A 15,017-nucleotide genomic window follows, 5' to 3' on the forward strand; every position below is an offset into this window, starting at 1 on the left:
TTGGTTGAGGGGCAGTTCTATGGGCGCATGTGAAGCCCTCTGTGACATGCTTGCGTGTAAAAAGGGCTATACAAATAAATTTGATTTGATTTGATTTGACATGTGTAAAACCGTTGTATTATATTGCTCAAAGTCTCTGCTAATCTGTCAATACGACCAGGGAGTTCCAGCCGGGCTACTACTGTAACTAGCTAGAACAAAGTTACGTAATGTGAGGAGAGACTGAATTTAAAAGTACAAAAAACCCACCAGGAGCACCGACAACGTGGGCAAACCTGCGCCAGGCCTCATTCTTTTTTATTAATGTCTCTGTACAAATACAGAGACGTATCATACAGGACTGGATATGCAGCCACACAAGCGATTACTCAAACTACCAGCATTACCATCACCCACCATGTCCTCAAACTACAAGCATTACCATCACCCACCATGTCCTCAAACTACAAGCATTACCATCACCCACCATGTCCTCAAACTACCAGTATCACCATCACCCACCATGTCCTCAAACTACCAGCATTACCATCACCCACCATGTCCTCAAACTACCAGCATTACCATCACCCACCATGTCCTCAAAAAACTTTACAGGGGTGAAGATTTGACCCCTACTAGGATAACCAGATGTCATTTGTTAAGGCGTGCCAAACTGGGTAGTGGAGAATGATACAAGGTTAAATACCGGACCAAGTTATTTGTAGTTTATTAATAAGAAATTATGCAATCACAAGAATACACAATGAAAACAACACACCTGGATGTTCTTAGTCTAGTACAGAGAATCGAATTGATGATGCCAATGCAGCTTCAAAGAAAGTCACAGAATAGATCAAACGAAGGCCTTCGTTGAGAAAGTGGTCGTGACAGAGATCAGAGAGAGTTCTGCCCAGTCCAAGTACTGTCTCCCTGTCATCGGGAGACAGGTCTTGTACCCCAAAGAGAGGGAGGTGTTTGTTAGGTGATTGGTCAGAAGACAATGGGGAGGGAATGTGGTCATCCTATCAAGTGTCAAGGGGCACTAATGTCACCCAGGGTGGGCAGTCCAAGGATCTGCTGACGTGCAGGAGAAGGGGGCATCCAATGGGCAGATTATCCAATGGGAGGACACAATGTCCAGTGCGTCATGTTATTTTATACAGAAGCATTAGCAACCTAATGCAAACTTACTATACAACTAAGGTAAGGTGATGCAACTGAAGTTTATCCCCATCTTTCATAAGGAACAAATATGATATTATCATATATCATATAACAACATAAAGGATGTATATAAATATATCATATTGTTTGTGGAGTTGCTCGTCCAGCTGTCTTGATCCTTTCCTTTGCTGTGTAATCCAACTGTGGAATGTATAGTACTATATGTGAGAACAAATGTGGTCCTGCCCATCCCTCTCTGCATTCTCTCTGCGTAAATCACCCCCTCACTCAGGCTGCAGTTACTGGCCTCATTAGCTTCCATTCAAGCCATTATCCTAACGCTCCTTCAGGGCTGCAACAAGTTAACACTAGCTAGCTACTTCTCCATTAAAAAAGGGAATTGAAATCTGACAAATCTAAAAGTGGTTTGCAATTTGTATTTATTATAGATTTTTTCTAATATGATACTGTATCTATTGCTATCGCTGTATCCAACGCTATCCCTATCACTTTACCCCCAGTTCGTCACACTCACAGTACAGTGGTTGACTGAGAATTCAAGAGGAAATTTGGATAGTTGAATCTGGAACACTACCCTTTAAAACACACCTCAGACCATATAAATAACATGTCCTGCCTCTGAGGGAACTAAACCCACTGATTATGTGACACAGCAGGTAGTGAGCTCACAGCGTACCTGGAGTTATAAATCCCTTAACCCATGCTTAGATCTCGGCCACAATAGACGTTCTCAGATAAACTGGTTTGGATGTTTATCTAGCGAAGATATGTAATTGATCTTGCTTGAAAGCAAGACATTGTCAGAAGCAGAACCAGTCAGTTGACAGTGTTGCTGTTTTGGTTCCCAGAACGCTTGTGTTTGTCTTCGGGGCTTCATTAAAGATGGCACATCTCTCACTCACTGGGGTGGGTTGAATCAAGATACAGACACAAAACTTTGTAGCTTCCTGTTTGTCTCTCTCTGGCTGTTTCCGTTCACATATACACAGCATATATACCTTCACATATACACAGCATATATACCTTCACATACACACAGCATATTTACTTTCACATTTACATAGTAAATGAAGCCAGAGCCTGTTTAAAGAGAGCCTGGCCACTCCCTATTAAGCCCCAATGTACCGAATTTTGTTGCAGTTCCAACAGAGTTCCACTGGGAGTGATCGCGGTCGAGTGCAAAATGTATGGGAGTCTATGGAGCTAAACGGCTACATTTGTCTCTTTCACCTGATTGTCGTTGAGAAATCTCAGATTTGATTATAGTTTTTATATGTTCAACATGAACTACAGGTCGAAAGTTGAATGAACTAGTACTTATGTCCTTTAGATTTCTTACAGGGTAAGTCGTTGTTGCCCATAGCACGCTAGCATTCTGCTAACGAATGCTGATTGGTTAGTGAAGGACTGACTACGACCAGAGATCCTGCTTGATGGCATCCGAAGCAGAACCAGAATGTCAGAGCATTAGCAACATTAGCAACAACATTAGCAAGCCAAAACTCTTTATAGCATGTGTATTGACAGGGAGAACCTGTCAGCTGTGTTGTCGATGCCTCGAGCAAAAAATGGAAGTGACCAGAGCTTGCTGTGAAGCAGTATCTCTGGTCGTGAAATGTGTATGACGTCAATGACATTTTAAAGGCTTTTTAGAACAGAAAGGCGACTTCTAAAAATCTAACCCCCAACAGGGTGTATTTTTTTTGCCTCCCCTTTCGAATTCAGAATTCAAATTACTAGAGTCAGGTGGCTGAGCGGGTAGAGCATCGGGCTAGTAATCTCAAGGTTGCCAGTTCGATTCCCGGCCGGTGCACATGACGTTGTGTCCTTGGGCAAGGCACTTCATCCTACTTGCCTCGGGGAGAATGTCCCTGTAGTTACTGTAAGTCACTCTGGATAAGAGCGTCTGCTAAATGACTAAAATGTTAAATGTAGACAAAAATTATAACCTTTGGATATGATGGATTTTGTGGGGTATAGCTCCATAGACCTCCATTCATTCTGCACTCGACGGTTAACACCCTCTTATGTAACTATAGTGGAACTGCAACCGGTTTAGAACCCGGAAGTGTCCCGAGAGTGGCAGTTCTCCCCATATTAGACATTCTCTGATGAAGCGGTGGATGAGGGAGCTGTCATAGTACAAAGCTTTAAGGGAACGTTCTTTCTGGAAGAAGTCATGGGATGGCCGTGTGCATTGCTTTTGCCGTGGTGGATTGAATGATCCATGTTTTACCTCTCGGGCTGCTTAAGAATAGGGTGCACGCACAATTAGCTTGACTACTTAAATCTGACTTGAATTAATAGGACTGCGTGAGCTGAACTTGGCCTTCATGGAACCGCTTTAGCCCCGCTTGACTTGTTAAGCTAATTCAAGTCTGGTTTGGGACTTTAAGTCCAACTTATTTGAGCGGCCTTTACGGAACAGGCCCCGGATCAGTAAAATTGACCGGCTTCTGCTGGTGTGAATAGCTTTAGCAGTCTGCATTCGTGTAACCTCCTAGCACATAAAGATCTAATGTAATGTTTTGGCCATGGTCTGAAGACAATTTGGCCAATCAGAACCTGCTATACAATCTAGTTCTTTAGTTTCTCCATCCATCCATGTATCCACCCAGCTATCTATCGATCCATTCAATCACCTATCCATCCATCTGTCTGTCCATCTATCCACCCATCTATCTGTATCCATCCTTCCTTCTGTCCGTCCGTCCTCCATACTTGTCCGTCCGTCTGCTTGGGTTAGGGTTAGAGGGGTCTGTGTCTAACTGGGGTTAGGGTTAGAGGATTAGGGTTAGAGGGTTAGGGTTAGAGGGGTCTGTGTCTAACTGGGGTTAGGGTTAGAGGGTTAGGGTTAGAGGCGTCTGTGTCTAACTGAGGATCCTCGTCTTCACTAACACGCCACTGTCTTTCTCCTCTTTCTGTTGCTTTTCTGTTGTTTTCCTGTTTATTTCCCCCGGTGCCTAACCCCTGTCCTGCTGTCCGCCGGCCAATCAGCCGCCTGGTGCAGGGAGACGTGGGCCAATGGGAGGACCCGGAGGCGGGCTCTGTGGCAGAGAACAAGCCGGCGTCTCGTCACTTCTATCCAATCGCGTTGTTGCTCGTTAGTTCCCACCTACTGGTGGTGTGGCTCATCTTAAGTCTGGTTTTTCTGCTCGCAAAATATCAATAAACTGCTGACAATGCCTTTTCTGTGTGTGCACAATCTGACTCCTCACATTAGGTTTGATTGTTCTGTCCGTCTGTGTCCTTTCTCTCCATATTTATCTGTATATCTATATACACACACACATACGTGCATGTGTGTATGTATATATAGATATATATATATCTATATATCATGTATATGTGTTTAAATAGTGTTGTGGACATTTGTGGAGCGAGGTATTGTTAATCTGATGAATCATTGGGAGTTTTAGTGTAGCACAGTACACAGCTCCCCTAAACACATCTCCTCTAAACACAGCTCCCCTAGACACAGCTCCTCTAAACACAGCTCCCCTAAACACAGCTCTCCTAAACACAGCTCTCCTAAACACAGCTCCCCTAAACACAGCTCCCCTAAACACAGCTCCCCTATACACAGCTCCCCTAGACACAGCTCCCCTAAACACAGCTTTCCTAAACAAAGCTCCCCTAAACACAGCTCCCCTAAACACAGCTCCCCTAAACACAGCTTTCCTAAACACAGCTCCCCTAGACACAGCTCCCCTAAACACAGCTCCTCTAAACACAGCTCCCCTAGACACAGCTCCTCTAAACACAGCTCCCCTAAACACAGCTCCCCTAAACACAGCTCCCCTAAACACAGCTCCCCTAGACACAGCTCCCCTAACACAGCTCCCCTAGACACAGCTCCTCTAAACACAGCTCCCCTAAACACAGCTCCCCTAAACACAGCTCCTCTAAATACAGCTCCTCTAAACACAGCTCCCCTAGACACAGCTCCCCTAGACACAGCTCCTCTAAACACAGCTCCCCTAAACACAGCTCTCCTAAACACAGCTCTCCTAAACACAGCTCCCCTAAACACAGCTCCCCTAAACACAGCTCCCCTATACACAGCTCCCCTAGACACAGCTCCCCTAAACACAGCTTTCCTAAACAAAGCTCCCCTAAACACAGCTCCCCTAAACACAGCTCCCCTAAACACAGCTTTCCTAAACACAGCTCCCCTAGACACAGCTCCCCTAAACACAGCTCCTCTAAACACAGCTCCCCTAGACACAGCTCCCCTAAACACAGCTCCTCTAAACACAGCTCCCCTAAACACAGCTCCCCTAAACACAGCTCCCCTAGACACAGCTCCCCTAACACAGCTCCCCTAGACACAGCTCCTCTAAACACAGCTCCCCTAAACACAGCTCCCCTAAACACAGCTCCTCTAAATACAGCTCCTCTAAACACAGCTCCCCTAGACACAGCTCCCCTAGACACAGCTCCCCTAACACAGCTCCCCTAAACACAGCTCCCCTAAACACAGCTCCCCTAAACACAGCTCCCCTAAACACAGCTCCTCTAAACACAGCTCCCCTAGACACAGCTCCCCTAACACAGCTCCCCTAGACACAGCGCCTCTAAACACAGCTCCCCTAAACACAGCTCCCCTAAACACAGCTCCCCTAGACACAGCTCCCCTAGACACAGCTCCCCTAAACACAGCTCCCCTAAACACAGCTCCCCTAAACACAGCTTCAACTAGGATCCTAGAAGGGACTGCGGAGAGACCAGTAGACACCAGCACTGCTCCAGCAGATGCCACTGAACCCCAAAGCGATTCCTTCAGTACACACATCTCAGAGGCAGTGCTCATTTACACACAGTACACAGTACATCTCAGAGGCAGTGGTCATTTACACACAGTACACACATCTCAGAGGCAGTGGTCATTTACACACAGTACACACATCTCAGAGGCAGTGCTCATTTACACACAGTACACACATCTCAGAGGCAGTGCTCATTTACACACAGTACACAGTACATCTCAGAGGCAGTGGTCATTTACACACAGTACACACATCTCAGAGGCAGTGGTCATTTACACACAGTACACACATCTCAGAGGCAGTGCTCCATCCACAATCACAAGACATGAACAGATTTAGAGAGCCCTCTAAATATCCAGAGCCCTGCAGCCTCCCTGCCCGGCCCGGCCCTGCCCTGTCCCGGCTCTACTACAGACCCACCTGGGAGGTAGATGCCTACAAGCCAGTACATCAACACATTTCATTACCATGTTTAATTGAAACCAAGGTTTAGTCATCTCACTTTACACAGAATTTTCTGAATACTGCATGTGAATCTAGTAGGCCAAACTTTCGACATCAGTCTGAAACAAACTTGATCTAATGTAAACAGTGCACGTCAGATAAGTAATGATGGATCATGCTGTCTGTTTTAATATAGATTGCACGAACAGATAAGGTTCATGTTCACACAGACTTCCTGCTAGTGTTGAAGCAGTCCGTGTCTCCATCAACACCAGGCACAGACGATCAATATCTGACTAAAGTGTATCAATGACTATTCAATCATAGAATATTCAGAAGAAAGACTTCCATATTCACCAGACTATTTCATGCAAATACTTTTGTTATTTAACAATATCTAGACTTTGCTCTGTATCCAGTTTGTATACAGACCACTGTCTGTAACAATATATTATAATTTCTTATCTAAATATACTGTAAATATATTGTAATATAAAATATTATAAAAAAAATATTGTTATAACCGTATTTGCAGAAGAATATTATGTCTAACAGTATTTTCACCAAAGAACCAAGCAGTTTGTGGTTCCACTAGAATCCTGCATTCAACAGACTATATCCTCATGAGTGGTTTTCATTTCACCTACTATCTCTCTTCTTCTTTCATCCTTCCTCCCCCCCCCTCCTCTCCCCTCCCCCCTCCTTGTATTTCTGTCGTCAAACACCAGAGAGGGATGCCGGATCCAAAACGTCCATAAGAATACTGGCTGCAGGAAGTACGCATTCAACATTGTGCAGCTCTTGGCGTTCCCCAGGTGCTACAGGCCTCCGGAGGGAACCTACTAACGTTCCCCAGGTGCTACAGGCCTCCGGAGGGAACCTACTAATGTTCCCCAGGTGCTACGGCAGAGGGGACTCCTACAGGAGAGGGGGGCGGAGGGGACTCCTACAGGAGAGGGGGAGGGGACTCCTACTGACACCAGCGTAGACCAACCTGACCACTAGTGTCCTCTATTTATGGATCAAAGCTCCGCTGGATTTAAATTAAACTATTTAAAATAGGATGGTGTAGGTCTGTTAGTGACCCCAAATAACAGATATAGAATATATCCTAAATCTGATATATAGGATATTACGTATATGTATGTATTAGGGGTGGGTGAGATGGCCAAAATCTTCTATCTTCCACGGTATGAGTCATTTGAAATCACGGTTACGGTATATATCACGGTATAGTAATTGTTCTGTAAATTAAATTAAGAAATTGTACAAAATAACCATATCTACTTCATCATCACACTCGATTATTTATTACAAACAAAAACAACTGCCTTACATGAGACAACACTTTAGTTAAAAACAAGACTCAAAAAAGTTAGTACGAGTGTTCCGATTGGCTGATGCGCAGTCATGCCATCCGCGTGGTGACCTATTCACAGCTCAATACAGATCCGTAATGCCCTCCGACGAAAATTTCTAAATGATCAGTCCGAGTTTTACTATCCATATCTAACTTCGGTTTTGGTGTATCAACCTCGTTAAAGCTCGGTCGATATGTTAAAGCCTCAGTTTGATATTTCCCGGCATGACCTCACTCTCAGTTAGTAGTTAAGTAGTTCTTAGATCAAGAATGCTAGCAACGCCACCAGTGTAATTTTACAACAATAATTTTACAGCACGAGACATAAAACTTGAACAACAAATCTAATTGGTTACCGAATGGGTCATCAAATATATAATTAATTTGCATCGGCATGAATGTGGTCCGCTTAGATAAAATACACTCCACATAGAAAATTCCGTCAGACCAACGCAAATGTGCTTCAAGGTCAAACGAAAATAGCAAATAAAAATAAAAGTTAAACTACAATTCTATATATCGCAAGAATGCGATTTATATGATGGCTTGTATACAATACAACAACCAGACATTTAATTGACACGTGTAATTACATTGACATTTATTCATTTAGCAGACGCTTTTTTATCCATTAAGTGTACGGTGGCCCTGAAGTGCAAATGACACCCACTAAAATTAAAGCATCCCCCAAATGAAACACTCCCCCCCCGAATACAAGTCAAATGGTCTAATCCCCCAGAAATAGGATGGCGGGCTTACCTCCCCCCAATCCAAAGGTACGCTCCCCCAAATTGGAAACGACATTACATTAACTCAAAAACACATTACATTAACTCAAAAACGGAAATGGTTGGTACTGGTACTACACTTCATCGCTGAATGGATGCAGTAACTAACAAAAAATAAGAAATGGATCGACAGAAGTACAAAATGCAATAGCCTGACAGAGTTACGTGCACCAGGACATTTATTTGGGCATCGAAGCATGTAGGCTACTAATGCAAAATAATAAATTGCGTGTTAAACGTAAACATCGATAGCCAAACAACTATCCTGGTCCATGTAATTCTGTCATTATCATGAACTTGATCGTTTTGGTTGGAAGCATTTGTGTTAACAATTCAGAGTCATGACACTGCTCTTTATTTTAATCAGGGTCATTCCTATGAAATAATCTTAGATATGCTGTTAACGTTTCACAATATTAAAATAAGTAACCTATGCGAACGCTAAAAACGCATTTGAAAGAAGCAGGACTTTTCAGAAAAAAAAACTAATAGTCCAGGACAGAAGTACGAAATGCCATAATGGTTGTTTGGCCATCGATTTTTACGTTTAACACGCAATTTATACTTTTGCATAAGTAGCCTACTATTTGCTGAACTCTTCTTCGATACCCAAACAAATGTCCAGGTGCACGTAACTGTCAGGCTTCTGCATTTTGTCCTTCTGTCGATCAATTTCTTGTTAGTTAGCCTACTTTATCCAATCAGCGACGAAGTGTAGTACCAACCCTTTCCGTTTTGAGTTAATGTAGTGTGTTTTTTAGTTATTGTAATGTTGTTTCCCATTTGGGGGAGCGTGTCTTTGTATTAGGGGGAGGTGAGCAAGACATCCTATTTGGGGGAAGTTGACTCGTATTTGGGGGGAGTGTTTTCATTTGGGAGATGCACTCATATTAGTGGGTGTGGTTTGCACTTCAGGGCCACCATAAAAGCGACTTCCAAGAGAGAGTTTTACAAAGTGCATGAGTCACTGATAATAACAACAATATAGCTCCAAAACATTGCGAGTAGCCAAAACATGAAGCACACATTGTGAACAACCAAAATAAGTGCCAAAAGGAAGAACCATGAGAGCATGTAGTCAAACAAGTTACAATTAAACAACATGAATCGCTATAAGTGTAAGTGTACCTGTGGAAAAGCAAGTAACAGTAAAATAAAATATGTCACAGCTAGTTACCACTTACCAACAAGAGCAACAAGTCTTTAAGCAAAAGTCATTGTGATCCTTGAGGAAACTAACATCGGATCCAGCCAACCATTCCTAAGTACCGTTGTACTTAGAAATATAGTATAAAGTATACCGCGGTTGAAACGGTATAGCCAAATCTCTCCCGGTAGACACATTTCTACCATCGCGCGGTATATACCGCCCAGCCCTAGTATGTATACATATATATAGATATATACATATGGATACAGCTGGGGTTTACAACAATTTATTCCTGTAGTTCTGTCAAATATCCCTGCATCAATATAATTATTTAAAGATGTACAGATCTGAAAGGAATGTTGTAAATAGCTGTTAGTGTTCTCCACTTAGACTCATTTATGAAGTATTTTTCAAATGTCTGCGTTGTTCCAGTTCTGCTGTGAAGTTCATCCTGCTGTGGAACATGTTGCTTCATGCTGCCAGATGAAAACAAGTTCTCACTCATACCCCAAATCACACTTAAACATTTTGCAATTGACTCAAGAATGACTCATGTTTCTTCAACATCATGTAGGCAGTGACTGGTCTTTCTGGGTGTGACTGGTCTTTCTGGGTGTGACTGGTCTTTCTGCGTGTGACTGGTCTTTCTGGGTGTGACTGGTCTTTCTGGTGTGACTGGTCTTTCTGGGTGTGACTGGTCTTTCTGGTGTGACTGGTCTTTCTGGTGTGACTGGTCTTTCTGGGTGTGACTGGTCTTTCTGGGTGTGACTGGTCTTTCTGGTGTGACTGGTCTTTCTGGTGTGACTGGTCTTTCTGGGTGTGACTGGTCTTTCTGGGTGTGACTGGTCTTTCTGGTGTGACTGGTCTTTCTGGGTGTGACTGGTCTTTCTGGGTGTGACTGGTCTTTCTGGTGTGACTGGTCTTTCTGGTGTGACTGGTCTTTCTGGGTGTGACTGGTCTTTCTGGGTGTGACTGGTCTTTCTGGGTGTGACTGGTCTTTCTGGGTGTGACTGGTCTTTCTGGTGTGACTGGTCTTTCTGGGTGTGACTGGTCTTTCTGGTGTGACTGGTCTTTCTGGGTGTGACTGGTCTTTCTGGTGTGACTGGTCTTTCTGGTGTGACTGGTCTTTCTGGGTGTGACTGAGACTGCAGGTCTCCCTGGAGTCCTGCTGTGTACTTCACATAAATATCATCATAAATCTTATACCACAATATTTATCTGTACCATCACCAAAGTGCTATTTAACTGATTTCATGTCACTTTTGTATGGTCGTATTTGTAATTTTTTTAAGTTTTGTTTTTGATAAATAAAGATGTTTGGGGTCTCTACCCCTTGGAAAGCATGTGGTTGTGTAAGTCATACCTCGCATTTACTGCTGAAAGCTTTTTAATGGAACAATAACAGGAGAGTCTGTCCTGCGAGAGAGAGATCACCACCACGTTGATCAGTCTCATGTCCTGCGAGAGAGAGATCACCACCACGTTGATCAGTCTCATGTCCTGCGAGAGAGAGATCACCACCACGTTGATCAGTCTCATGTCCTGCGAGAGAGAGATCACCACCACGTTGATCAGTCTCATTCTCTGATGTGCCGAGGTATTAGCTCATTCAGTCAGTCTGGCAATATGAGAAATATGGAATTATAATGGAGACATTATGGAACAGGAAGTAATGAAACTAGTGCTGTCAAACGATTAAAATATTTAATCGCGATTAATCGCATTAATGTCATAGTTAACTCGCGATTAATCACAATTAATCGCACATTTCTATTTCTATCTATTCTAAATGTCCCTTGATTTCTTTTTGTCCCATTCTTTTTTCAAATTTTAATGCTCTTATCAACATGGAAAAGTGGTTCGGATTGCTTCGTGCAAATATTTTTTGTTATTGAAAACAACATTGCAATCGCCTGGCTTTGACGAGGGGGCGGAGAATTTGCATCATCTGTGTGCTTGGCCATCAAGTGGTATTTCAGACTGGACGTTCTGCAATGATAGCTCATTTTACAATGACAAAACACACAGATCACTTTGGTCTTGTCAATGGAACCATTTGGCAACTTTTTAAAAGTAAACTTTCCATTCAGAATCTTATTGGCATCCATTTCGGCGTCTCGCGCTCGCCATCCACTCAAAACGTAAAGTTAACCTACTACCAGAGAATGTCTCATATCCGTAAACGGGCTCTGCTACTACGCTTTGGCCGGATCGCAAGCCAAACAAGTGTGTGGCGTGCCTGTTGTTTTGTTTCCGGTCTAGCTAGATCCGGTGTGGTGTTGTAGTTTTTCTAACTTCGGTAGTTGTTGCAACAGCATGTGAAAAAAAACTACAAAGTTTGCTAGGCCAAAAAGAGCGTTAATCGCGCGATAAAAAAATTGACGTCGTTAATTTGGGTTTGCGTTAACGCCGTTAATAACGCGTTAAACTGACAGCACTAAATGAAACCCTTCTCTCATATCAGCTCTGTACTGGACTCTGGACACTTGTGCTATGGTGTGTTTGCACATTCATTCATCCAGCAGTTTAAATTGCACATATCAAATGACAGTGTTAATGTAGACTCTTCAACAATATACTGTAATAAGATTAGAACATAAGTTTGTGTTAGTAGATCTGTGACATTACCAGTTCAACTTATGTACTGACTTTGAGTTGGGTCAGCTTTCCAGTAAATCATCAGTCCAGTGAGACAAGCACTGCAGGGTCCAGTGAGACCAGCACTGCAGGGTCCATTGAGAAAAGCACTGCAGGGTCCAGTGAGACCAGCACTGCAGGGTCCAGTGAGACAAGCACTGCAGGGTCCAGTGAGACCAGCACTGCAGGGTCCAATAACGTGATGCTGCAGCTTCTGCAGCCACATCTCACACACACACTGCACAACATTGCAACCAAGGTTTTGGGGGGATGCTAGGTTGACAAAATTGTCCCCACCAATATTTTAGCGAACTCCTTTGTGCTGCAATTTGGATCGACTCAGAAAAAAATGTTTTGCACAAATTTGCAAAACTCATTGGTATTATTGTTTGTCGCCCAGAAAAGTGAAAAATAAATTTCCAAATTAACCAATGCGCCCTCGAGCCTGCAAGACAAGATGAAGTCATTCAATTGGCTGAAGTGACAGAGTCAAAAACACTTGAATCTTGACTTGGAGAAAGAGAGCTGTCAGTAGTCTGACACTGTAAACTACTTAATACACCCTACCAGTGTCCCTACCAAAGTTTAGACCAAAAAGGGAAAATGTCCCTGTACTTACCGCAAGTCGCTCTGGATAAGAGCGTCTTCTAAATGACTAAATGTAAAATGTAAATGTAAGCAAGCAACAATGATATAATTCACAGCAACTACAAGTAGTCGCAACTAGCCAACAAGTGCAACAAGTCCCTCAAAAAGTGTCATTGTGTTCCTGGAGGAAATAAACTAACAACTGATCCAACAAATCTTTCTTAAGCACCGTTGTACTCCGGGAACAAGTGCGTCTTTAGCCTTTTCTTGAAGGTGGAGAGACAGTCGGGTTGGGAGCGGGTGCTCTTGAGAGGTGGGACCACCAGACGGTTGTCAGGAGAAAACCATTGGTGGCGGGTGGGGGTGTAAGGCTGGACGAGAGACTTGATGTAGTCGGGTGCAGTCCCGTTCACCGCTCGGAAGGTCAGTACCAGGGTTTTGAATCTGATGCGGGCCATGATGGGTAGCCAGTGGAGGGAGTTGATGAGCGGGGTAACATGGGAGCGTCTGGGTAGATTGAAGACCAGGCAGGCTGCTGCGTTATGAATCCTCTGGAGAGGGCGGGTCGTGCATGCTGGGAGACCGGCGAGAAGCGAGTTGCAGTAGTCCAACTTGTAGAGGACAAGTGCTTGGGTTTGATCCTCCTCATCTTTACCGCAGTCCATCCACTGCTAGGAGGAAACATTTCTTGGGAGGATTTGAACCCTGACCTATTAAAAGTGCTGTGCCAGCATTGTGTCCGCACTGGTAGCTGCCGCTCAATAACTGCGGAATTTGACTGTCTGACCTCATAACACAAACATCTGTCTTCCAGTGCTGCAACATGTAGCTACGTTTAATATGTAGTTACATTTAACATTAGTTACATTTGTATATTGTATTCAATTAGCAGAAACCTTTATCTGAAGTAACGAAGATTTTGTATTTAGAAAGTACAGCAGGAGATTAAAGATCAGAAGAGAGTGCTGATCCCTGAGTCAGTGTAAAGCATCATCTCAGCTACCAGATACAGTAGGTGGGAAAGGTTTGGAGGTGTGTTTTTATTCAGTGTGTCATATCCCAATTTCTAGTAAAAGCCTGTAGTGGATGTGTATTTAGTAAGTGTTAAAATGGTTGTATGATAAAATCCTTCTGAATATTTAACAAGAAAAGAACTTCAAAAAATGCATGAAAAAATACAATATTTACTATATCAAATAGTACACACACACAAAGCTGTGTATATATTCTAATTGTTTTAAATACAAATTGATATGAAACAAAAAATAAATGGGAACACAAGGTTATACATTGCTAACAACCAGTGGCGGTCCTAGCACATTTGGCACAAGGGGCAAGGTTTACACCCCCCTTTCAACCTTCCAACTCAGCATACGTTCATTCACCGTTTCAACATATTCAGCCTCATTTGAAAACATAACAAGGATACTTGAATGAATTATAACGACAAGTAAATAAGTCAGTAGAGTTCACATGATACAAAGAGGTGACATAAAGGAATCATAATTTCACGTTATAAATGTGAAGTGTATTTACATTATAAATACAACACAAATCACTTTTCAGACATCATTGCTTTGAGTAATTCGTCCAACCTCTCGATGAAGATGGTTGTGTTGACTATTTCTGATTCACATGGTAAGCAGTTCTCAGAGGAAAATGTCTGAAAAGACAATTAGAAAATACCAATTATGTTTGGCTAGTGGTAGAAATTAATCTAATAACATTACATTATAACATTACTTGTTAAATTAGTTATTTAGTGTCCCATAAAAGCAAAACGGACTACACCAACCAACCAGACTGTTGAGTTTAGTCAGGTCTGCATGTCTGCTGCTCATTTAGTCAGTTAAACCAACAACTCATCACAACTTACAGAGCGGGGTGAACAATCTTCTATGAAGCTCCTAATGTTGTGTGATTTGCAGCCAGTGACATCCAGCATCTCCCCTTCCTGCAGAATCATCTCCAGATCCAGAAGATAGCACTTTAGAAACATCTCACTGCAGCTCTCCTGGGAAACAACCAGCAAGACTACACGTATGTAAATACTAACTACCATCACCCTTATTTTCAGTTGTATTTATGAATTTAACCTTTATTTCAACCGGAAGGGC

General features: G+C 42.9%; 1 protein-coding gene and 1 long non-coding RNA gene across 2 annotated transcripts in view; one reads left to right on the plus strand and one right to left on the minus strand.

The window, feature by feature from the left end:
• inpp4b (inositol polyphosphate-4-phosphatase type II B) overlaps positions 1-4,463 on the plus strand; it is a 70,181-nt gene extending 65,718 nt beyond the window's left edge. The window contains exon 21 of the mRNA XM_047045334.1: positions 4,162-4,463. Coding sequence (XP_046901290.1) covers positions 4,162-4,336 — 175 coding nt within the window. The 3' untranslated portion in view covers positions 4,337-4,463. The remainder of the gene's footprint in view (positions 1-4,161) is intronic.
• Positions 4,464-10,602: 6,139 nt separating this feature from the next.
• Positions 10,603-13,114, minus strand: LOC124484259. The gene is made up of 2 exons (XR_006957949.1): positions 12,325-13,114; positions 10,603-11,217 (listed from the first exon to the last, which is right to left on the minus strand). It is a non-coding gene; the product is annotated as an uncharacterized LOC124484259 (long non-coding RNA).
• Positions 13,115-15,017: the final 1,903 nt, after the last annotated feature.

The sequence above is a fragment of the Hypomesus transpacificus genome, chromosome 22 (genome assembly GCF_021917145.1).
Source record: "Hypomesus transpacificus isolate Combined female chromosome 22, fHypTra1, whole genome shotgun sequence".
Classification (NCBI taxonomy): Eukaryota; Metazoa; Chordata; class Actinopteri; order Osmeriformes; family Osmeridae; genus Hypomesus; species Hypomesus transpacificus.